Consider the following 24,220-nt stretch of genomic DNA (forward strand, 5'->3'; position numbering starts at 1 on the left):
TAAGGTCAGATATCTTTCACAGATGTTTTATATTGATATGTTCATGTGTCTTAAGTTTCACTCCCTATAAAATATTCAATGACTGAAGTGAAAGCCTTCCAGGGTATATGCATGTTAGTAACCAAGGTTTAAAGAACTGATAATTTCTCTGCTCTGTGCCAGTGAAAGATGGCCTCTCATATCTTTATTTTATCCATTATCCTAAGCTTGTCTTGCTGTGCTGGGGATTTGCAACTTCTTCAAAACAATGAGAATTGTGAAAATGGAATCTACTGTACAAGAAGAAAACAGAATCAGTCAGTCTGTCCAGCAGGTATTTTGAAATAGTTTCTAGCAAATGGATATTAGCCTATTTAAATGTTCTCACAATCTTGTTTCTTAAATTTTTAAAAAAATATCCTTCAAAAGAGTGAAATTCTTCTGACATAGTGTCTGATCTTTATCACTATGATTAGATAACAGACAGAATCCATGATTGGCTGGAAGGCTTAGCATGACTACTGCAAGAATAAGTAAAGCTTTCTACATTGTATTCAGTATTTCTGATCTAATTGGAAAGCCATTTCTTGTGGGTTACTGTGGATGCAGAAGGCATTAGAATCAGAAATTAAGGGCCAGACAAGTGTGGCCATTTGTTTTTGCATAGAGAAAGAGGCCTGCAAGACTTGCCAATGCAAAGATTTTCATACTGCATTGCAATATAAAGTTGTTAACACTCTAAAATGCAATGGGCAAGCATTTTTAATTGAAGAATTGGTATATGCTTAATTGCATCAAAAATTAGAACTATAGTGTAATTACAATACATTTATACTGTAGCTACACTGTAATTAATGTACATACATTATGAAATTTTACTCTTTGCTTTTTTCCCCTGAAGGTTTTTTCTGTCCTGAAGGAAGCATTCTACCAGTCCCATGCCCAGCTGGCACCTTCCGTTCTGCAGAAGGAACTCTGACTTCACACAGTTGCCTGAACTGCCCCAAGGATTTCTTTAATCCCACACCTGGCCAAGAGGCATGTCTTCCATGTGGCTCAGAAGCTGTACAACCCAAGGAGGGTCAAGAAACATGTGTCTGCCATGGGGAAGGCCGTGTGTTTCAGGTACAGGACCAGCTCCTTCCGATTGTGAAAGAACAATTTAAAGTAGAAGCGGTGAAATTTAGTTTTATTTCTAATAAAAGATACTACTATTTTCTTAAATAACTAAATCATTCTAATTTATTATTACTTATTATATGAATTGCTGCATCACTTGCAAGACCCAGTCAGAGACTGAAGCCCTTATGTGCTATGCGCTGTACCCTCAAATAATGAAAAGACAGACCCTGCCCACAAAAAGCTTATACTTAACAAAAACAGTTTGGGTTTCAATTTTATTTCCAAATAACCTACTGTGACCAAATCACACTGAGAATTTTGACCACACCATGCTTAATCAAACTAACGCTTTAAGAAATGCTTTATTTTAAAACAAGATAAAGGGTTTTTGTTTTGTTTTTATTACTTTGAGCTCTACAACGTTAGTACTCATAAAAGTGAGAAAACGGAAGAACTGGCTAGATCCATCCATTAGTCAGACATTGTACAAACTTCTAGACAAAGGTCTGCCAAAGCACTTCAGGACCACTGTTGTTTTAGTGCTCACACAGACCTACCAATGTAATTGAATCCTGCACATAGCACCATCTATTATTTCAGCCTTGGGCTCTCACAGTTCCCTGCCAATGTACCTAGTATGTACTACTTAACATAATAATTCTCCTTCTTTACTAGCTGTACTCTTCAACCCTAAATCCGACTGTTCATATACAGGCCTCTTGTCTCCCTGTTCACATTCCGGAACTCTGCATTGTTTTGAGTTTCTCTTGGTTGCAACATTCTGTCTCCTCTGATGGAAGGTAAAGAGCATGTATTTGAAAGCCGAAGGTTCAGTTTACATCTGTCCAATAAAGCAAGATCCTGATCTAAGGAGTTTGTGGAAGTAGTTTTGCCTGGAAGACCACAGATGCTGAGTAAATCTCTTTCCTCTTACAGCTCAGTGATGCTCACTGTCCATGTGCTCCAGGTTATAAGACTTTAGAGGATGGGAGGAGACACTGTGTTAGACAAGTATATGACATTTGTAGAGATTCAACTTCCCGAAACCAGGAGGGACAGTGCTTGACTAAGAAAGAATGGATGCATTACTGTACAAATAAGGTACTGTGTTTTTTATATTAGCTAAATCCTGGGACCATGTATAACTTTCTGACCATTCCTGCATTGCATATAGACTGTGCATGAACAAAGAGTGTCACTGGAGTTTTCACAACATGCTCTGAATTCCTGCATTTTGCTCCTGTCCTGCCTAAGAAGTTCAGATTCTTTCAGCATGACAAAACAATTGCCCAATTTCCTTCTGCATTTTTCTTTTTTTCACCAGGAGGTCCTGATTAGAGTCCCAACATTCAGATTGTTTTCACTCTTTTATGGCAGAATTTCTTCTTTGTTCATTTCTCTGCAGGTTTGTACCCATCCTGAAGACTATCAAGGCTATGACAAGGTTCTTGGCCTCTGTGTTTGTCGAGCAGACAATCTGAATAGTGTGTGTAACTCTCAGTGTAGAAGACAACAAAGAGACATTCTGCAGTTTGTCTGTAAAGGGAAAAATGCTCAGCTTTCTCTCACTTACAGAAATGAGAGCCAGGTAAATGTGCTGCTCTTGTAACTTTTCCTGTGCATCTATTTATATTAACTTTTTAATATACAGTCAGGCTTATAATTGAAGATCCTCCTTTTTTTTTTTTTTTTTTTTTTTTTTTTTTAAGGAGTGATGTCTTAAAGTGTAGGAACAAAACAAAAATAAATTCTGCTTTAGATGTGTGATATATTTTTGCATCTGGTCTTGTACTGCAGCTGTAGCTTGTAGGTGAAATTCATGTCACCCAAACTTATAAACAGCAGTTTGGGGGTGGGGGTGTAGGCTATGCAGATGGCCAATTTGGCAAGGAGGTATGCTGGTACCGAGAGACATAATTGTCTTTGTCCATATGGGTCTGGCCAGGTTGAAGACTTAGCATGCTTGTAACCTGTACTGTCACTTGAGAAACAAATGGTTCTCTTTCTTCCCAGGCCTGGTGCCTTTTACTACATCACCTCAGAAATTAGAATACTTGCTACATCGTGAAAATATTCCAATTTTATTCGCTGTCACTTTATTTGCCTAGTAGGCCATAAAAGTGAGAAAAAGGTATATGAGAAGGAAGCTACCTTTGACCTAAATGAAATGAAATAGTTCTAATTTTTCTAAATCAAATTTTCATATATCATTTTAGGGGTGGTGATTTTAAAGATGTAACTGATTTTAGGGAAGGGTTAATTTTATTTCTTTAATTTGTGTGTTTAAAATTTGTATCTGTTATTTGGATTTGTGTCAATTTGCAGTTTGTAATTATTTGTTGTATTATGAGGAATGGCCTATGGCTAAGATATTATATTAGTAAACCTCAAACTTAAACTTTTATTTTCAGATTGCCATTTTCTTGGAACAATTAAAGGCAGTTCTACAAGTGCTGCATTCCCCTGCTAAGAACCCCTGCCCTACCGAGCACAGCATCTCTTCCTATCCTGTATACATGGTGAAAACAAGCGGTAAGGAAGGGGATGACAGATTTCACAATATTATATGCATAATGAATGGCCTTTATAAATGTAATATTGACATCACTGGGTGGGTTGCTGGCAGCAGGAATTGAACCTGAGACTGCTGGATCTTGATGTACAAGTGTGTACAGCTTGAGCTAAAAGGCCAATCTCTGTGAGCCAAGGCTGTAGCTGGCATGTCATTCTCTAGGGGTATGTTTACACTGCACATTAATCCCAGGCTCTGACTCGGGTTTGAGCCCAAGCCCTTCTTCCATCCACACAGAAATCTGTCCAACTTTGGTCAACAAGCACTCAAGTCCTGGGTCTGAGGACTCTGCTGTTGGGGGAGGGGAGTCAGAACCGAAATCCCACTGAGGCTCAGGTACAACCCATGTCATTTTTCAGTGTGGATATAGGTCAAGCCAGTGACCTGAGTCAGAAGGTCAGCATAGTGCAGTATGGACACATTAGCATGGTTGTGAGACCTGACACCAGCAATCATAAACCCAGTTTTACAATGCAGTGTGGATGTTCAAGGATGGGGTTAGAAGTCTAAAAGCCCAGGTCCACAGCCCTTATGGTGTAGTGTAGAGGTACCCTCAGTGGCCTGACCACTACTAGAGTGGGACAAAGCACCACACCAAGTGGACATGGCAAACAACAAGATACTCATCAAAATACCTTTTAAACAGCCTTAAATGGATTATTTCCTAGAATGGCGATCTCATAATCAAAAGTTTAATTCAAAGTGTCAGCACTCTAGATGAAACTCACTCCTGTGCAGAAATCCCACCTATGCACTTGTTAAATACCATGTAAGACCAGACATGTTTTAAGCCTTCTGCTTCCCTAAAGTTTGATATGCAAAGTATGAAGAACACTAGGTTTACATGAGAGAGGATCCCTTTCACAGATCCTTTGTCCGTAGAGATTCTGCTTGGGGATGCTTATGCCTCATGTTTTAATGTGAATTTAGCAGTAGATTTAAATGTACATATACGTGTATATTTTCCCGTTATTCTGGAATAAAAACTGTGCACCAAACGCATTATTTGTGTAACTAGATGAAGCCCCTTTAGCATTAATAGAATTGTGCTCATTTACACAGGTGGTGCATTTGACCATTTGGGCCAGATCCTCAATTGGTGTAAATCAGCATAGCTCCATTGACTTCACTTGAGTTGCATCAATTACCACTTGAAGATCTGGCCCTGTCCTGCCAAAGAGAACGTGAAGCACATGAATATTGCACATGTGTTTTAGAGCACAGGCCCTGAATGAAATTACAGAGCCAAAAAGGGCCCAGTGCATGCTGGATACAGTTCTATTTCAGTTTTTCTAAGCTTGATTTTTGAGGTGAGATAAATTGATCCTCTCCAGAGGGGGAGGAAATGGGAGTTCTGGTATGATAAAAATGGGGGTGACTGATGTTTTTATATCATTTCAGGAAAAGGGTTTTTGGGTGTGTACAATCCTGATCCTGAACTGCTGTACAATCTCATTGTGCCAAACAAAATTTCATCTTCTGACAACAGTGTACCATTGTCAGCAGCAGCTCCAGGTGAGGCTATGCAGCAAGGCTGCAAAAAGTAGTCTCTGTAAGATTTGCCTTTGGTTACTGTCATAAACAGATAGCTAAGGGTTAATGTCTCTTACACCTGGAAAGAGGTAACCTGAAGCACCTGACCAGAGGACCAATCAGGAAACCAGACTTTTTCAGGTCTGGGTGGAGGGAAGTTTGTGTCTGAGTTCTTTGTCTTGTGCCTGTCTCTCTCTCGGCTATGGGAGGATTTCTGTCTCTTGCTTTCTAATCTTCTGTTTCCCAGTTGTAAGTACAAAAGATCAGATAGTGATTTATATGTTTTTTTGTATTTTACATGTGTGTAGTTGCTGGAGTGTTTTGAATTGTATTCTTTTTGAATAAGGCTATTTATTCATATTTCTTTTAAGCAATTGACCCTGTATTTGTCACCTTAATACAGAGAGACCATTTTTTATGTATTTTTCTTTCTTTTTACATAAAGCTTTCTTTTTAAGACCTGTTGGAGTTTTTCTTTAGTGGGGAACTCCAGGGAATTGAGTCTGTGCTCACCAGGGAATTGGTGGGAGGAAGAAGTCAGGGGGAAATCTGTGTGTGTTAGATTTACTAGCCTGACTTTGCATTCCTCTGGGTGAGGGGGGAAGAGAGATTAGCTCTCGGTACTTCTGTTTTCCAAGGCTGGAAACGGGGAGGGTGGAATCCCTCTGTTTAGATTCACAGAGCTTGCTTCTGTGTGTCCCTCCAGGAACACCTGGAGGGGGGAAGGGAAAAGGTTTATTTCCCTTTGTTGTGAGACTCAAGGGATTTGGGTCTTGGGGTCCCCAGGGAAGGTTTGGGGGGACCAGAGTGCCCCAAAATACTCTAATTTTTTGGGTGGTGGCAGCTTTACCAGGTCCAAGATGGTAACTAAGCTTGGAGGTTTTCATGCTAACCCCCATATTTTGGACACTAAAGTCCAAATCTGGAACTAGGTTATGATAGTTACCAACATTAATTCCCTGCTATTCTGAACTGTGTCTGCAGTGAACTGTTAATGGCTATATTCAAAGCATACAGACTTTGTCCTCCTCCACCTCATCATACCCCCTGAGAGATTCTCTCATTCTAAGCCTGATCCAAAGCTTATTGAAGTGAACAGAAAGAAGGCAATTGACTAAAGTGGGCTCTGAATCAGACTCCGTCTCCACTAGGGTATTGCCAAGCAGTTCTCTCCAGGGGCAAATATTACCACACGCAGAATGCTTACCCCATCTCAAATCTATGGATGAGCCAATTGCAGTAAAATGTAAGAGTGTAGTTTTGTTACACAGTGAAATGCTATAAGAGCTAGAAATCATGCAGCTAATGCCTCACCTTTAGAAGAACAATTTTAAAAAGGATTAAAGGACAGTGCACAGTTTCACAAAGTCACGTAGGAGCCAGAGTGATAATCAGCATTTATCTGCCACCCTGACTGTAAATTTGGTTTATTCTGGAAACATCATTTAGCTCTATAAAGTTTAATTGTAAAATAAGCAAGAAACACCATATCCTGAGGCTATTATGTATACAGACAGCGATGAAGAGTAAGATTCTAGTCCACCGAGATCTCTGTTTTCACAGGAAAGACTGGCAAGGAAGATCCTCAATTTTATTCGGCTCAAAGCCAGAGGCCTTCAAACTCTACATTGCAAATCTCATTTACAGGCATCTTAAATCCCACTACATGCATCAATAGTAATGTTACCATCATCTTCATTGTTTCCAAAGAACATTATCCAGTGTATGACGTGTAAGTACACATTCCAAACCCAGTAGCAGTTTGCTAATCCTCATTTATCTCTCAACACAGATTTAAGAGCAGAAAAGTAAGCAGATGGGAGTGGAATCAATTATTATTAAATTTGCATTATTTTTTACAAAACTGGCTGCAGAATATATACTGGTACTTAAGGAAAGATCTTCACAAATAACTAAAACTAAAGTGCAATTATCATAACAAGTGACCAAAGTGTATTTTTTGATGCCACCTCTTTATTTTTTAATTGTTGTGTTTGTTCACTTCACTCCTGTGCAACAGGCCAACATGAGTTTTATGCACCTCTTAAGTCCCATTTCAGCCCTGCTTTGGCTTTGTGATGGCCCTCTGCACAGGGATGAATTTCATCCTTATTCACTGTCACAGTGTTACAAGACTCACCATCTCAGATTGTCCCCTCACAGCAAGATTTGGGATTGCACCCATCTGCCCCTCAGTTTTACCACAACAATCTTGCTGCAGTGACTCGACCCTCTGGCTAAGCCATAAAGAGAATTCCACCCCTTCCAGATTTCAGAGTAGCAGCTGTGTTAGTCTGTATCCACAAAAAGAACAAGAGTACTTGTGGCATCTTAGAGACTAACAAATTTATTTCAGCATGAGCTTTCGTGAGCTACAGCTCACTTCTTCAGATGCACAGAATGGAACACACAGACAGGAGATATTTATACATACAGAGAACATGAAAAGATGGGAGTATGCATGCCAATAGGAAGAGTGTAATCAATTGAGATGAGCTATCGTCAGCAGGAGAAAAAAAACTTTTTGAAGTGATAATTAAGATGACCCCTTCCAAAGTCCAAAGACGCCTTGCAAGTCCAGAACAAACAAAACACAAAGTCTTTACCCCACTCTCCAACAGGCCCCAGCTCATCCTTCTAAAGGGGTGTTTATCTTCTCTCTGATTCACACACTCTTCTGCCTTCCCTCTGGGGTCAGCTTTCACCCTTCCCAGGCTCCTATCTTTCTCTCCACTCAATCCTTCCTGGGCTCCTGTTGGTTGCTCCCTACTCTTTCCTGAGCAGCCAGTCTCAGGCCTTCCTACCTGGAGTCTTCCACAGGCCTATGTCTGCTTTGTGCTCTCCACTTCAGCCAGCACAGGTGCAGCAGGGCAGGGCTAATGGACCAGAGCTGACCAGCCCAAAGCCTTCTGGCCTTAAAGAGGCAGGCTGGCCTGTTCCACATGGGTACAAGGCAAACTGCACTGTAGACCCCTTTTAGTTCCTCTCAACTGCACGCCTAAGATGACAGGCCGGTGCCCTGCACCTCACTCTGGGAGGGACCACATGGTTCAGCCACTCTTAGACTGGATCTCTGCGCTGCAGCCCCCTGGTTCCCAATCATGTTAACAGTATAGGACAAACCCAGCTTAGGCACCTCTACAAGCTTTACTTTGGGAGCCTGTGACAGTACAAGTTCACAGTGACACAGACAATGCCTTCAAAACAAAACACTCCCTAAAGGTACAAAGCATATAGAGCAAAGGACAAAACAAAAAAAGGCTGATATGCCTGGGTCTGACAAACCTAATTTTCCTTGACAGCTTTTGGAAGTACCACTCAGTCTCACTAACTCCATCTCTGGCAGGGAGAAGTAGACTGCACTCTTGCCAGCTTTTCACTGTCACAACCTGGACAGCCTCTACTAACTCACCCCAAAATCCCTTCTCTTTGAGATTTAGGATCCCCTTTGATCCTAGGCTTTAGTCTTATGAAGAGTAAACCATTCTAGCCTGCTCTTTCCACTGACGGTCCAAACCTTATCTTTGTCATTGTTTCATTTCCTGTGGGTTTCCCCTTTTCCTCCTTTGATTCAGTTCTTTCTGGCATTCAGGTAGATGATCTGAGGAGCATATGATATTTGTAAAAAAGTACTATTTATGACTCCCTCATTCTTTACAGGTATCTATTCATGGAACTGAGCCTTTTGCAAGGAGTCTCCCAGTCATTACTGTGCATTAGCAAATTTCTACTGTAATTATGCACATTATTTGCAGAGTATTTTACAAACAGATGATGTCAAGAGCCAACTTTTGTTTCTGCTTCTAGAAACAACTTGTACAACACAAATAATGAATTTGACTGGGGAGGATTCCGTAGACTGGCAGAGGAAATCAAACTGGCCTCCACCAACATCCTCCTCTTCCTGTACCAATTCGAACATCCTGGCACCTGTGTCCTTAGGCTCAGTAGTAACCAGCACAAAAAAATGGTTTGTTTGAGGAATTCTATTTTTGCTTTTATGATGCTATTTTCAGTGGAATGTCTCAAGTTCCAGACAGTGGTCTGGTATCAGAGAAAACTTCAGAATGATAATGAGTCTCTGTATTGTACGTACATTTTGTTGAGTTGGTACAACGTGTGTTGAGGTGCGCAGACATGTCTGAGTTCAGTGGCTTGTGATGAGTATGTTCATGTAGTAACATTTGAGTGTAAAGGGCGGGGGAAGAGTCAGTGAAGATCTGGCCCTCTGTTTAAAATACAAACCTAATATTTGTGTTCAGATGGATAGACCCAAAGTTGCATATGTCTGACTTGCTCTTTCTACACATATGCTCATTCCCTGAAGTATATTAGAGTCATGCCACATGGTGGACAGTGTTATGAAGATGGACCATTCTTCCCAACAACTCCCAGGCATGTCATACAAGTGGGCATTGCAAGAATCCCAAACCTTCTTCTGAAACCTGACTGGCCAGCTATTATTGGATTAATAACAGGGCTTCTCATTTTCCTTATTACCTGCCTGTTGCTGATTGTAAGTAAAAATTATATAATCTCTCTTTTCACTGCACCACTTCCAGATTTTGGAATTAAGATTAAACTACATGTTGTACACACATTTTGAAATTCATCCCTGCGCAAAGGTCCAGCACAGCCCTATGTACCGCTTATGCCCTAATCCAAGGGCTTAAGTAGTATTTAAGAGCTGCATAGAAGGGTGAATTTCACCTATGCTTCTTAGTTCAGTAGACCAAGACCTATGTGCTATGATGACTGGCACTATCAATATAGCAGAGAGATAGATAAAAAGTGTATAATATTGAGAGTTCCTGGGGTTATAAATCATGTCTATGGTCCCCGAAGATACACGTGATTCAGCCACTACTCTCATGCTCATTCTCTGTTACAAGGATTGTGTTAAATTGGGAACAATCATGTGATCCAGCCACGGCGGGGAGGAGACAGGAAGAATTCTTTTACCAGTGGCTCCCTTTTCTCCAGTTCATCATCCAGAGGCTGGCAGGAGTCAGTGGATTTTTAAGATATTTCTTTGTGAATTGCATGACTGTTTCACAAATGAGAGACTCACTCCTTAATTCTAGTATACTAGGCAGGGGAGGAATAGCTCAGTGGTTTGAGCATTGGCTTTCTAAACATGGGCTTGTAAATTCAATCCTTGAGGGGACCACTTAGGGATCTGGGGTAGCACAATCAGTACTTGGTCCTGTTTAGTGAAGGCAGGGGGCTGAACTCAATGGCTTTTCAGGGTCCCTTCCAGCTCGATGAGATAGATATATCTCCATATATAGCTACTATTAAGGTTTGTCTTTAATGAATCAGCCTTTAAAGGGCTAGGGAACATGGAGCCAAATTCTGGGCTCCTTAGGGCAAAACTCTCAGTGACAGCAACAAATATAGGATCAGAACCACAATTAAAAAAAACAAACAGTGATACAGTCTTTTAGACTGTAAGTTCTTCAGAGTAGGAATATTCTATATGCTCACAGTACCTAACACAGTAGTGTCCTCATCCTGATTGGGGCCTGTTGCTGCTACTAGTAAATAAATAAATAATTGATAATGATGTAAAAGTAGAGATGATTTATTAATTCATATGTCAGCAAACTCAAACTGCTGATGACTGCAGTTCCTGCCTCTTGGCTCACGTGGTATCTATTAAGACTAATAATTTTTTGGGTTTAGACCAGATCATGTGAATGCTTTAGATTAGAATGTGTGGGCCAGATATTCAGCTGGTGTAAATCAGAATAACTTCTTTGACTTCAATGGACCTATGCTGATTTACACCAACTAAGGATCTGGTCCTGCATGTGATGATGCATCCTGTTGTAGGAGTAACCTGTTCACTCAGTTTCATTGTGTTTTGTAGATTCTTTGTCAAGACTTGGGTTGGTCCAAAGAAGGAAATACCTGCCCTCTATTTCGAAGGCTGCAGCTGAAATATAATCTTGACAAATATTCCTCCAAAGGATCCACAGTGATTTCAATTAAAAAATGTCATCCCAGGCTGAAGAATAAAGGCAGCTTGGATAAAAACTATGGAAACTCTGATGAGCCAGAAGGTCAGATAATTTTTATAAAAGTATATAATAAACAGTTATTCAGGCAAAGAGCTGAATCAAATTTATTTGACGAATTCATGACAGAATTCTATTTCTAATTATGTACATTGGCTCATATATTCTGACTTGCCTCCTCCCCTCCTCTGAATTACTATAGATCACTGGAGACAGATTTTGCAGTCATTCAATTTTCTATTTCAGATCCTCTTTAAAAAGTAATAATAAATACTTTCATTTCAACTTTCTTCCTAGAAACAGGTGAAATCTGGGAGTCTGGAGAACAGATAAACCTGGATTCATTCAATACCAATGTCTTCTTTGAAATTCTGCTCACACAGTCACTGTCAGTTACAGCCAAACTGAGCCAATTTAAAGAAGAGGTAACTGGTTTATTTGTTTTTTTATCATACTCATGTATGTACAGATGATCCTAGCAACCATGTGCAGTATTATCTGTAGTATTACTGCTATGTAAGGCATGTACTTCATTCCAAATTCTTCTATACCATGAAGCGATTAATATGTATACACATCATTCATGCAAGCTGTATTTATGAATCATAGGCCAGTGTTTAGGACATTTGCCTAGAAGTCAGGTAATCTCCGTTCTATTCCCAGTTGTGCTACTGAAGTGACATGTGATCTTGGACAAGTTACTTCACTTCTCTGCCTCAATTTCATTGAAAAAAGGGGGGTAATGATGTTTTATCTTTCTTTGTAACAAGGGTTAAGAGACATAGATAAAATTTAGGAGAATTAAAAAGATACATTGGTGTGAATGTGCAGCTAATGTGGCCTTAACATCAAAATGACCCATATGCATTATGTTACTCCAGTTATATACCAATGTAATACAGCTTAAATCAGTGGAGTTAATGAGATGATGCTTCAGGCAACTGATCCGCAGCATATGACAGCATGCAACTGTATGGATTAAGGACAGCAGGGGGAGCTAGTATTACAGTCTGTGTGTATTGTGTAGCATGAGAGAATTGTATAAAACAAATGTTTGCATGCTACTGTATCTGTAGATAGATTTTAATACACATGGTTCATTTTTATTTTAAGGCCACATTAGCTGCACTAAAGAGTGGGGAATACTAAATGTTTACTAAATAGTATGATATTTAGTAAAAAGATCTTGTGAGAAGAAAGGCACATAAAGAGGGTACACACTGAAAAACACTTGTTGCCCCAAATTACCTACATGCCTAAAACAGCCCCAAGAACTCCTTTGCTCTGACATCATTTCCTGAAGGTGGTCCTGCCAGGACTGGCATCATAGTATCAGCCACTCAGCATTTCTAATACTGCAACATTCGTCTAAGGATAACTATTTCATGAAGATTGCTTTCAGGAATTTTATCCAAAGTATGGTGAGGTCCTGACTATTATTATTTATTTATACTTAAGTAGCACGTAGGAGTCCCACTCATGCACCAGGATACCATTGTGCTAGACATTGAACAAACACAGACCAAAAAGACACTCCCTGCCCCAAACAGCTTACAATCTCCCAAAACCAGGTAGCGAAATTATTGCCTTACTGTACAATTATTGTGGAGAGGGTTTTGTATAGGCAGCAAGGATTTCCAATCAAGGTGAAGTCATCTAATATTGGTATTTTTAAAGAAAAATAAGATGCCAGTATGGAATATAATCATTCAAAGATGTATTTGTTTTGTGCTATATATTCAGTGGCCTTTGGGCACTAAGAAGGGTCCAGAACAACAGCTACACCCTCATTTGTTTATTTTTCATTTTGTTTTCTTCTCAGCTGAAAATCTTGTATCACAAACTTATGACCGAAATAGCTTCACTCAGAGAGCTTTGGATAATGAGGCTGTGTATCTCAGAGAAGGCAGAATCTCATGACAGCATAACGATGGAGAACTATATGAAGGCAAAATATCAGGTAGAGCTCAGTTTTTCTTAGATTTGTTTATACATAGACACAGAAACTCAAAACCTCAACTTGGCTACATGTATTTTCATAATATCAGACACAGTTATGTGGATTCTTTCATGTCTGTTGTGTAATGGCATCATATTTTCATAAGCTACCATGCAAATAATATTGCTTCAAAGTATGTGACTGATATACTAGAACATTTGAAATCTCTAAAATTGTTGGAACAATTCAGTGTTAATACAGAGACATATTTCTGAAGGTTACTCACTTTTCTGGCGTGTGCTGTTTTTTTCACTTAGTGTTTGATGCTACTCTCTCCCCAGTTGTGGAAGACCATGTCTTCTCCCTATATATATATATATATATATTTTTTGTTGCAGCTTTTTCTTCCATCTTGCTCACAGCTAGTGTGTTTGGCTGTGTTCTTCTGAAAAACCTGTGAAGGAAATGTAACGATTTTGCAGTTTATAAATAGAAACACCCATACTCTCTCTCACACACACACACATATGTGTACAAACATATAGTTCAAAGATATAGAAGCAAAATGAACTTGATCCCTTAAGTTCTAGCTGGCAGGTATGGACTAGTATTTTGAATCACTAGACCATTCAAGTGAGGATACATGAAAGGCACTTACCCTCTAGATAATTATTACCCAACCTACTGGAGCTATTGGCCTTTGAATGGCCGAGTAGGGGAAGATACCTTCAAATTGACCCCTTTTCCTCCAGTTGTTACCTTTTTGGTAAAGTACAGAGCAGCTGCAGTCTCAATTCATGTCTTGAGAAACAGGTGTCTACATTTTATGTTACAATTAGGCAGAAGAGGAGATGCTACACAGAAAGCAGCTGGCTGCTGAATATGATGAGATTGTGAATAAACAACTTCACTTATTACACCATGATTTGAAATGCCAAGAAGAGCATTGTGTCTTGTTCAAGTCTGCCCTGAGAGAGGCAGGGAGATTGGTGGAAGTACTGACGGAGAAGATGGCTTGTGGAGGGAACAGAGCCATGTGGTCTAAACCAGACTACCAATGGTAAGTAATTTGCTTTAGAACTCTGCATTAAAGTGTTGTAGTTTTTAGACAGACAAAGCAGTTGTATAGTACTGAGTCAGTGGGTTGGTTTGTAACAAGCACCATCGTGGGTCTGGAAGTGTTGTTACCACGAGGTTATTGAAATCATGTTCATGGAAAGCAGGGCTAGGAAAACTCAAGGAAAAGGGGAGCTGGAGATATTCAGAAGAACCCAGTTAGATCTTAAGGTCCAAAGTTATTTTGGTTCCTTTTCATGCTTCTTGATGAATTGTTCCCATTTGCCACATCACTCAGCTTCCAAAGAACTGTCCTGTCAGGCCAGCCATCCCAGAACACCAGGTAACAATGGTCTGAGTAGCCTGGTCCCTGTGTCAGAATCAGCATGGGAGTATTAATGAAATGATTTCAAAAGCAAGGAAGATAAAAAGCATATGTTTCCTCAGTCCTTAAAATCCTTTTTGTGATGGTGCTGATGTTCAGAGATGGATTATGTGCCTGCTGCAAGATTTTCCCGAAATGGATGCCATTCTGCCTTGAAACAGTTTTAACTTATAGTCAGATTACTGACATCCATCTTTATCTTGTGAGTTTCAGGTTGTTATCCCAGATAGATGCTGCAAGCAACAGAATGTCAAGTGCAGTAATAAAGGAGAGTCACAGACTCAAGGCATGGGGTGTGCTGGGAGATGGAACAGGAGCTCACCTCATTAACAAAGATAAAACCAGGCTCCTCACCAAGGAGGAGCTACTGGGTAACTACAAACTCTGGCAACTAGTTAGTGTATGTTCAAAGAGAGCTATTATCACTTTAACTGTGCAAACATGCAGCTGTAACCCACTGGTTCAGTGCCCTCTTCTAATGCTGGTCCATAGAATAGGACAACAGCCTACCACTGCTGCTGGCTAATGCAGCTGCTCAGGTAGCAAAAAAGAGGATTTGTCAAGTTGTTGTGCAAGCATGACCATCTATGGAATTTCTTCAGATAAACATTTATGATAACTGCCACATTTTCATTGTTCTTCCTTAGGCTTTTGATAAACACATTGCTAGGTGTCTAACTGTATGTCCTTTGTTAGTGATTCTATATCAGTGGAGAGGGAAAGGACCTATTTTGTAGCTGAGCTGAGTTAATTTGTTCCTGTTTGAACATTTGTTTGTTTTTAATGTTGCTGGGTGTGTTTCGTTGTTGAAAAATTAATTAAATATTCTGATGCCTAGAGATCTAGTATAGGCATTTTTTTGCTATTATTTAAATCTTCTGAAATAAAATTAAAACATAAAATCTACCTTGGACATTTCCATGTATACTGCAGATTAGGACAACATGAATCTGTGTGCTGAAATCTGAGATTGTTAACCACGTTCATATGGTTGCATAAGTCCCATTAGCCTCATGGGAGTCATGCATAGGTATTGAGGAGAAGAAAAGAATGAGGACTGGGAACACTGTAACTCTCTTCCCATACAGAACATTTGCTAATGTAGATAGGATGATCTGTCTGTAAGCCTTTACTCTCCTTCTTGACTCTCTCTTACCTACATGTGATCTCTGATCACAGACAAACTATCACAAAGAAATAGGCACAGATTTCTGACTGAACCTAAGATTGGAATCCAACCGTAGACATACAGATTTGGAATTTCAGAAACCTAGGGTTTAATGGAGGATCTGATGGTGGTTTTCATTTGCTTTTCTCATCGGTCACTTATTGCTCTCAGACTCGGATGGCTGTGTGAGGGCACCTAACACCATCTACATGGATCCTATAACTGGACTCTTAACTCCCAACCCAGACTGTGTCACGCTGTTGGTCAATCACTGCCCCATGCCCGTGTCTAGGGATCAGTTCCTACACCCTGAAACTGGAAAAGTGCTCCCCGTGGCTGGTAATGTTGGATATGATCCAGTCAGCTCTAAACTGATCTCTGCTGTTGACTCTGCTTCAGGTACGGGACCACATGGGGATAATTGATATATCCACTTGCCTACATGGGGAATGCATCTGTGGTAGCGATTTTAGTAAAGCCTAATATACTTACCCATATTTTTCTTATGAAAAAAACCTTACATGCAGATTGACCTATGACCACTTCATTGCCTGCTTGGCACTAGGAGACTTTGTTCACCTTGAATTGGATCTTGCCATGGACAGGATTTACTGAGCCTGCCAGGTTTATATAAAGCAAAATGTTTAAGTATTTCCTGTTCCTGATTATTTTTATAAACTTTCTCGTTCTTCACATGAAGAATTAAATGAAGAGAGTGAATTCCCTTTCTGTGGTTGACACACTTCTCCAATTTAATTCCTGCTTTTACACTTACTTAACATGAGAAGTTCTTTAGCATATAATATTTTGTACAATTTAATGAACAGAAAGGAGAAAAAAAATAATAATCATCCTTTAAAATCCCCAATATGCCTCTGTTCCCAGCTCTAATGCAGAGAATTGTATTAGTGTGGGAATTAATTCCCTTATCCACTGAAGAGTAAAATAGTTTGTAACTGTCAAATCTCTTCTGTTTCAATATTTAGGTGAGCTTTGTAAGTCTGAAGTACCCATATTCCCCTATGTTCCGTATCCTATCTCTCCAAGGACTGGCTTACCAGTGAAGACTAAACTTCCTAGCTTACAACCTGACAGAGTGTTTAAACTGGGAGGACTCATGCTAGATCCAGCTACAGAAATAGAAGTCCCAGTGCTAGGAGTTACAATCCATCCCCAAACAGGACAAAAACTGTCTTTGGGTGGGACGTACATGAATCCCCTTACAGGAACAGTGACGCCTCTTGAAATTGGAGGACCTATGATTGAACCAGAGGGAGGAAAGATTGTCCCAATACTTGGAGTCAGTTTGGATAATAACACAGGTAAATAATATTCATGTTTCTTGGGGTGGAAATCCAAAGTGAGGTTGTTTCTTCCTTCCCTTCATCCCCTCTCACACCTCTCCCATAGCTAGTCAGTGGGTAGATATTTGCTATAACCTTACTGAGGAAGACCATCTAAAAGGTCTATAGAACTTTAGTTCCCACTGGAACGATCGATGAATAGTCAAACAATTAAAAGAGGATAGAGAAACAATAGCCCACCATGGTGGCTCAATTAAAACCCCAAATATTGTTTAAAACACCCCAACATCAGCTAGAGCCACTGACAGTTCTGCTGTGTGTGTGTGTGTGTAGCACAAAGTGACACATTGTGCAAATGGAACCTATCATCAATTCACTAATCCTAAAAATGGCAGCAGCATTAGATTCAAACCTTTAACCTCACTCCCCACATTTGGTTTCTCCTGATGAATGAGATACTACTATAAGCAGCTGAATAGCGGCATAGATTGGACTCAAAGTATCACAGACAGAAAGCCTTCACTTTCCCAGAATATTATTTCAGAAATTAATGTCCTAAAAATCAATAACCTGCCACACTTTCTATAAAGCTGACTAAAGAAAGAAAGAAAAGCAGTGACTGATGACTAAGAGGTGTTGTAGTCATTAATTATATGACAGAAACTAGTAAAGTTGATCTGAGTCCTGGAGATAGTTCAATTACTCTATTAATATAATAAAAACAGCATGAAATCCATTCTTTAGCATCTTTGGGGCCAAAAGCTCTAGATTTATAGACAGCATTTTCCATACATTTATGTTCTTCATAGCTAATTTTAGAAAACTTATCATACTCAAAAACAGAGCAAACAAGTCACACTCACACTGAAGCCATGAGGCAGCCAAAGTGGAATTGTTTTTGTGTTTAGTAAGGAGAGATACAATGTACATAATTTAGAGCCAGATCCTTAGCTGTTGTAAATTGGTATAGCTACACTGGCTTCAATGAAGCTATGCTGATTAACCCCAGCTGAGGATCTGGTCCTTACGATAAGAAGGCAAAAAGGTATAGTCAGAGTCTGTCTGAATTTCCTTACCAAAGAAGCAGGAAGAGTTCCTGAGATTCAGACATATGTGTGAAAATATTTGTAATTTCAACAGGACTAGAGAGCTCCAATCACTCTCTGCACGGGACTCAGGATTTCCCTGCAGGATCTTGCAAGATGTGCAAATTTTGTGTTTCATATCTGCTATTACAGTAGAGTTAAAGGTGCGTGTTCTGGTCCATGATTAGAGACCATTTAGAGAGGCTTTTAGTGAGTGGGAAGTAATTCTCTTGATTGACTGTTCACTTAGAAAGTCAGTTCTTAAAAGTTCAACACTAATGCACCTTAATGATTACCTAAAATACTACATGTCCCACAGGCTTTGCTGGGAATATCACTCTATAGCAGTTATTACTGAACAAGATGCATAAAAATGCCAGAAACATCAAACAGCAAAGCCACAATTACATGTTTTCCTTATTCTCTGTCTCCGGGGAGTCAGGCTATGCAGAGCACAGGCCTTGTTGGCTCATATCATATTGCGGTACTATTACTATCAGACAAATTGCCAAATGAAATGTGTCCTGGAATGTGCAATACCTTTCCGGCACTGCCACTGGCCTGCTGGCTGACCTTTGACAAATCACGACACATGTGCCTTAGGTTCCTCATCTATAAAGTGGGTATAATAATTAGAAGCAATGGGCTTAAACTGCAGCAAGAGAGATTTAGGTTGGACATTAGGAAAAAGTTCCTAACTATCAGGGTAGTTAAACACTGGAATAGATTGCCTAGGGAAGTTGTGGAATCTCCATCTCTGGAGATATTTAAGAGTAGGTTAGATAAATGGTTATTAGGGATGGTCTAGACAATATTTGGTCCTGCCATGAGGGCAGGGGACTGGACTCGATGACCTCTCGAGGTCCCTTCCAGTCCTGGAGTCTATGAGTCTATGAGAGCTGGTCAGGAATTTTTTGAAAATTGTTTTTTCATCAAAAAATGCCCATGCATTGAAACCAAAACTGTTTGTAAAACACTAGAAAAAATATTGAAAAAAGTTTCAAAATTGTTGAAATGTTTCATTTTGACATTTTTAAATGAAAAATTCCATTTTTCTGGTTCCAAACAACTTTTTGTTTTGAAATCTAATTTAGTTAAACTGAAAAAGGTTTGTTTAAAAAAAGAGAGAAAAGATAAAAATAAGAGAGAAACATTTCAGAATTATCAAAAGAAAATATTTTGATTGACCTGAACCAAAATAGTTGTTGGTTTTTCAATTCACAAACATTTTCAGGATTTCAACTTTTCTTCCTGATTCAGGACAGTGAAAATTTTCAAACTCTCAAAAATATTCATAGGACAGAAAAACAGTTTCCTGCCCACCTCTAATAATGATACTTATCTCCTATGTGAAAAACTTTGAGAATTACAGATGAAAAGCACTATATTAAAGCTATGTATTATTATCCAATTTTATTGTTAACATTCTAATTTTGCAAATGCAACACAATTTTCTAAAGTCAAAGTAACAGATACATTTAAAGTATTTTAAAGTTGTAAATCATTGTAAACAGTGGACATCAGCATTTTAGTCTATTTTACATGCTCATTTAGGACCTGATCCTCTTCCTGTTGCAATACATGAATTTTTTGCCATTGATTTTAATGGAACAGGTCCATAAAGTCTGGCTGATGTTCTGATTTGCTTTCACTGTTCCTTGACTACAGGAGATTTGGTCCCAGTTGGGGGGCTGATGGGACCCTTGGGAAGCCTATTGCTTCTTGGAGATTCCTTCTCTGAACCTCTGAGTAGGAAGACTGCTCGGATACATGGAGCTTGCCTTAAACAAGATAAAGTGCTGCCCCATGCAGGAGGGTACCAGGCGCTGTTGGAAGCTAACACTCTTGTCACCCAGATCCATGTGATTAAAGCCCTGAGGCAGTATAAAGATTCAATTTGTGAAGATATGGCCTCAGCAGCAGACAAGCAGGAAGTCTTCAAGGCTGCAGTAGAAGACATGAAAAAGTCATTGTCAATTAGGCTCCATCATGCAATTCATCGGCTGCGAAGTTTGGAGAAACAACACGAAATAGCTTCAAGCCTCAAAAGTAATGGTGGTAAACTGGGTACGTACATTGCATAAAACCTACTGAAAAAAAATTGTTTAGAACAAAAGTAATGTGAGCCTATTTTAATGATTTAGAGACAGATTTTAACTGATGTAAGTGGATGAAATTCCTCTGAAATCAATGGAGCTATATCTAATCACATCATCAGAGAAGTTGGTCCAAAATAGCATAAGCATTCTGTGCCATATTAGGAGTACAGTGGGCAGAGAAACACATGCCAAATACCTGCTGTCTTTAGCAAATTTTTACTCTATGAGCTCAGCCAGGTCTCATTTGGATAACTAACTAGATTAACTGTGCATTCATCAGCCTCTAAAAGTTAAATGGCTATTTCCATCAAGAAATAATTTCCATTCAGTTTAGCAGCACGTATTGATATCTTCCTCTCTTCTTTTTCAAATGTATTAGGGATTATCAAATATCCTGGTACAGAGATGTGGATTCCTGCAGTGTTTGGAATGAAAATCCCAGATCCTGGTGGGTCAGGTTTGATGGTGCCCATCCTAGGAGTAGAATGTCATTGGAACACTGGGCATCCAACCCCACTAGCAGGAACCATGGAAGATGCAGATGGAAAAGGTGGAGGAAGAAACTGGATCATACAACATAAAGCCATAGTGAGACAGTGGCAGGACTGTCACCAATATCTGTGTTACTTTCAGAATCAGAAATGTGCAGTGGCAAAGAAAAAGTTAATTCATTCATACAAATTTGAATGTGAAATTCTGATTGGTGTGGTGTGGACCTGTACACAACAGTCAGCTTCAACTTAATGGTGAAAGAGAGTTAGGCCACTGCAGTGGCATTTCACCTCTGGAAACATATTCTGCCTGCACATCCTTGTACTTCTTTAGTCCCAGTGGGTGATCTAAAGGCCCCACTTTACTCTCTGACTCAGGAGGGCTAGATATGACTCCTTGAATGGGCCAGAGGGGATAACTAGAGATACAGCCCCAAGAGTTGGGGGCACTGCCCCCCACAGTGCTCCCAATTCATGTCAGTTCAGTAAAAAGAAACATTTGCTTCAGACCTGAACTCAGCTGTGTACATGGCAGCTCAGGGCTAGCTCAGAGGTTTGTTTTATCAATGGGCTATTTAAGATCATAGTCCCTTCCTTTTATGGTTTAATAAATGTCAATCACTGAACTAGATGCACAAAAATTAAATGGCTCACTCTCCTCATCCTCTGAATTCTAAAAAAAATATTTATTTATTTTGCCTTTCTGCAGGTCTTGTCCCTATCACAGTTGGTGTCAGAACCATAGATCCTATTACAGGTGAAATTGGCCCAGTCATAGGCGCTCAAACTGATCCTTGGACAAACATTGTAATTCCTATTGTTCAGTCCCTAGGAGCTTTACCAAGAGGAGCAGCAGACCCAGATCTGGTAATTAGAGCCCCAACAAATCAGAATTTGTTCCAGATTTGACAATATTTTGAAATTCCCTGCTTATGTTTTCAAACTATGGGTAGACAATTCTGCTTGCTTCAGTATTCTAACTAAACAGACCACAGCTTTTTCTATTAGTAGATGTGTGAGTTTATCACGACCAGAGTACAGACAAATTTTTTTTTATTGTACTATACTGTTTGTACATGAGTGAGCTCCCAGGACAGGGTGTTGTTGGAACTGGAATTAGTATAGAAGGAAATCGAGCCATAACTGAAATGTTGGGTTTTTTAATAAGTTTGTTACCTACTTACAAGGGATTTGGTTACCAAACATTTCTGAGAGTGGGTTTGGGGTGATTTTATGTGATTTGGGGGCATTGAGTGGCATTGGGGGGTGAGGGTAGATAGTTCTCTAAAGAGGGATTGGAGGCCTCCTAGTTTTAGTATCTTCATTTTTGAATAGGCGTTATCAGGGTAGACAGACTTCTGTGACGTCTTAACGATCCATTCTGTGACAGGTAGTATTGAGTTCTGGATCAGGAAACTGTAAAGTCTGCTTCCCAGTTTATATTTTCCCACAGTTCAATAAAAGTTAATGTAAATGTTTTATAACACTTGATATTTGAAAATGATCAGAAATAAATTAATTGTTGCTCCCACCTATTCTCTCAATATCCCACCATTTTCCCTTCCTCTGCACTTTATTTTTCTCATTTCTTTGTCACCCCTTTTTCTCCATCTATATTGTCACGTTCCCCACTGAAATTCATGCTACTTTCATTACAGCTTTGAAGCATAAACTTCTAAAGTGAAAGTTGTAAACCTGCACAAACTTCCCATTGCAAAGTATTCATCTCTCTAACGCAAAGTAAGTGCCTATACTGTCAGGCTGGAGAATTTGTAGAAATTGTGGAACAAGGGTTTTTCCTCAGTGGCACAGAGAATCACACACGATACAGAGATTTCTGAGCTTCCTTCAGAACCCTGAAAACCTGAGCTGCTGCTTTTGGTGTTGTTTTTCAGCTGAGCGTTCTGGAAAAGGAGATAAATTCAAGACAAATGTACTGGCACCGCCAAAGAGAAAGGGAAGAAGAGCTTCTTAAAGAGCTAAACTTTGTATTTCTTGATGTCCTTGATGCTGTAAAGGAAGGAAAGGCACAGAAGGTGCAGTGGATCCTCTTTGTAACTGGCTTCAACTAATTCTTCACTGGACTTTTTTTCTCAAGCGCTTAAGGGAATCCACTCTGTGCCAAATTTTCAAGCTGATGTTAGAAATATAGTTGTTCCTCTTTTTGACACAACATGTGTGCTTGGTGCGGGCTCATCTACATTTGAATTTTTCCACCAGTGTACCCTGATGCTGTGCTAGTGCATATGCCAGTCCAAGTCTTTTTTTACACCAATACATTATCTACACTTGGTATTTTCACTGGCGCAGCTACAGTATTGTGTTATACCAGTGCAAAAATCCCCAGTGTAAACAAGCCCACTCCTGTAGTCGCTATTATTTTAGTTGCTGTTGCCTCACAGTAGCAGAGTAATCTCCAGTAAAAACTCAGAATGAATCTGTTTTAAGGCTCACTGAAATTAATGGAAGACTCCCAATAATTTCAGTGAGTTTTGGATCAATCTATATGCAATCAGAAAGGGACTGGCTAAAGCAAGACAAGACAGAGGGGAAATGCGATGACGGATGTTGGGACAGAATGTGTATCCCCTGTTAGCTAAGGGAGGAGGATAGGAGGAAAAGAAAGTATAGATAAAAGCCTTATTCTTTCTAACCATGGCCATCACAGTTACTCCTGTATTCTGTAGCGCTATAAGAACTTTTTGGAACAGTTGGGTTTTTTAGACTTCCCTGTCACAGGAGATAATATCAGTGATAATTTCTGTCCTGCTTCTTACAGATAAGGTACAAGGATAAATTAAAAGACCTAGAGGAAACCTGTCACTTCCTTGAGGAATCCTCTCTTCAGGAAGGTCGAAGAAGAACTGCCAAGGATCTGAGCAGCCTACTGGGCTCTGAACTATCTTTGTTATCTAAAGGTAGGAAGCAGAGGCTTTAACAGGAAGAAAGTGAGGCCCTTTTAAACATACAGTGTGAAAATCACTCCTGTGCAGAAGGCCAGAGCAAGGCTGGTACAATACTCAAGTCCCACTTAATCATTCAAAATAGGTCTGAAATGGGACTGAGGTGATGCATATGTTAGGCCCTTACTGAAACTGAGTGGGGTTTTTTTGTTGGCCCTCTCTCAATACCAAAAGAAAGGAGAAGGGCCAATGAGAAATCAAGATCCTGAGACTGACAGTCCCCAGGGCCAGTGGGGAGAGGCCAGAGCTCCAGGTTAGCCAGATTGACAGGTCAGGCAGGCCAGTGAGGGAGTCTGAAGCCTGGGGTCCCGTCCTCTGTGTAAGGGATGCTGAGAGCAGAGCTAAGGGGAGATGGAGCCAGAGAAGGCCGAGTGGAGCCGGGGATCTGGAGCTGGAGCAATGCAGACCAGCCACACCGACGGTGAGCCGGGGCTGGGCTCCAGCGCAGAGCTGCGGGGCCATTGCTGGGGGGCGGACGCCGGCCGTGCCATCGGTAACACCAGA

At 40.0% G+C, this 24,220-nt stretch overlaps 1 protein-coding gene across 1 annotated transcript in view; it reads left to right on the top strand.

The window, feature by feature from the left end:
- The first annotated feature begins 247 nt into the window (after positions 1-247).
- LOC115637410 overlaps positions 248-24,220 on the top strand; it is a 48,301-nt gene continuing 24,328 nt past the window's right edge. Inside the window, exons 1-18 of the mRNA XM_030538658.1 lie at positions 248-313; positions 2,038-2,202; positions 2,507-2,689; positions 3,513-3,633; positions 5,075-5,188; positions 6,854-6,938; positions 9,014-9,176; positions 11,079-11,271; positions 11,524-11,651; positions 13,049-13,186; positions 14,005-14,225; positions 14,820-14,977; positions 15,946-16,173; positions 16,761-17,096; positions 19,832-20,230; positions 21,463-21,620; positions 22,649-22,789; positions 23,533-23,671. Of these exons, the coding sequence (XP_030394518.1) occupies positions 248-313; positions 2,038-2,202; positions 2,507-2,689; positions 3,513-3,633; positions 5,075-5,188; positions 6,854-6,938; positions 9,014-9,176; positions 11,079-11,271; positions 11,524-11,651; positions 13,049-13,186; positions 14,005-14,225; positions 14,820-14,977; positions 15,946-16,173; positions 16,761-17,096; positions 19,832-20,230; positions 21,463-21,620; positions 22,649-22,789; positions 23,533-23,671 (3,136 nt within the window). The remainder of the gene's footprint in view (positions 314-2,037; positions 2,203-2,506; positions 2,690-3,512; positions 3,634-5,074; positions 5,189-6,853; positions 6,939-9,013; positions 9,177-11,078; positions 11,272-11,523; positions 11,652-13,048; positions 13,187-14,004; positions 14,226-14,819; positions 14,978-15,945; positions 16,174-16,760; positions 17,097-19,831; positions 20,231-21,462; positions 21,621-22,648; positions 22,790-23,532; positions 23,672-24,220) is intronic.

Source organism: Gopherus evgoodei, chromosome 19 (genome assembly GCF_007399415.2).
Source record: "Gopherus evgoodei ecotype Sinaloan lineage chromosome 19, rGopEvg1_v1.p, whole genome shotgun sequence".
In the NCBI taxonomy this organism is placed as follows: domain Eukaryota; kingdom Metazoa; phylum Chordata; order Testudines; family Testudinidae; genus Gopherus; species Gopherus evgoodei.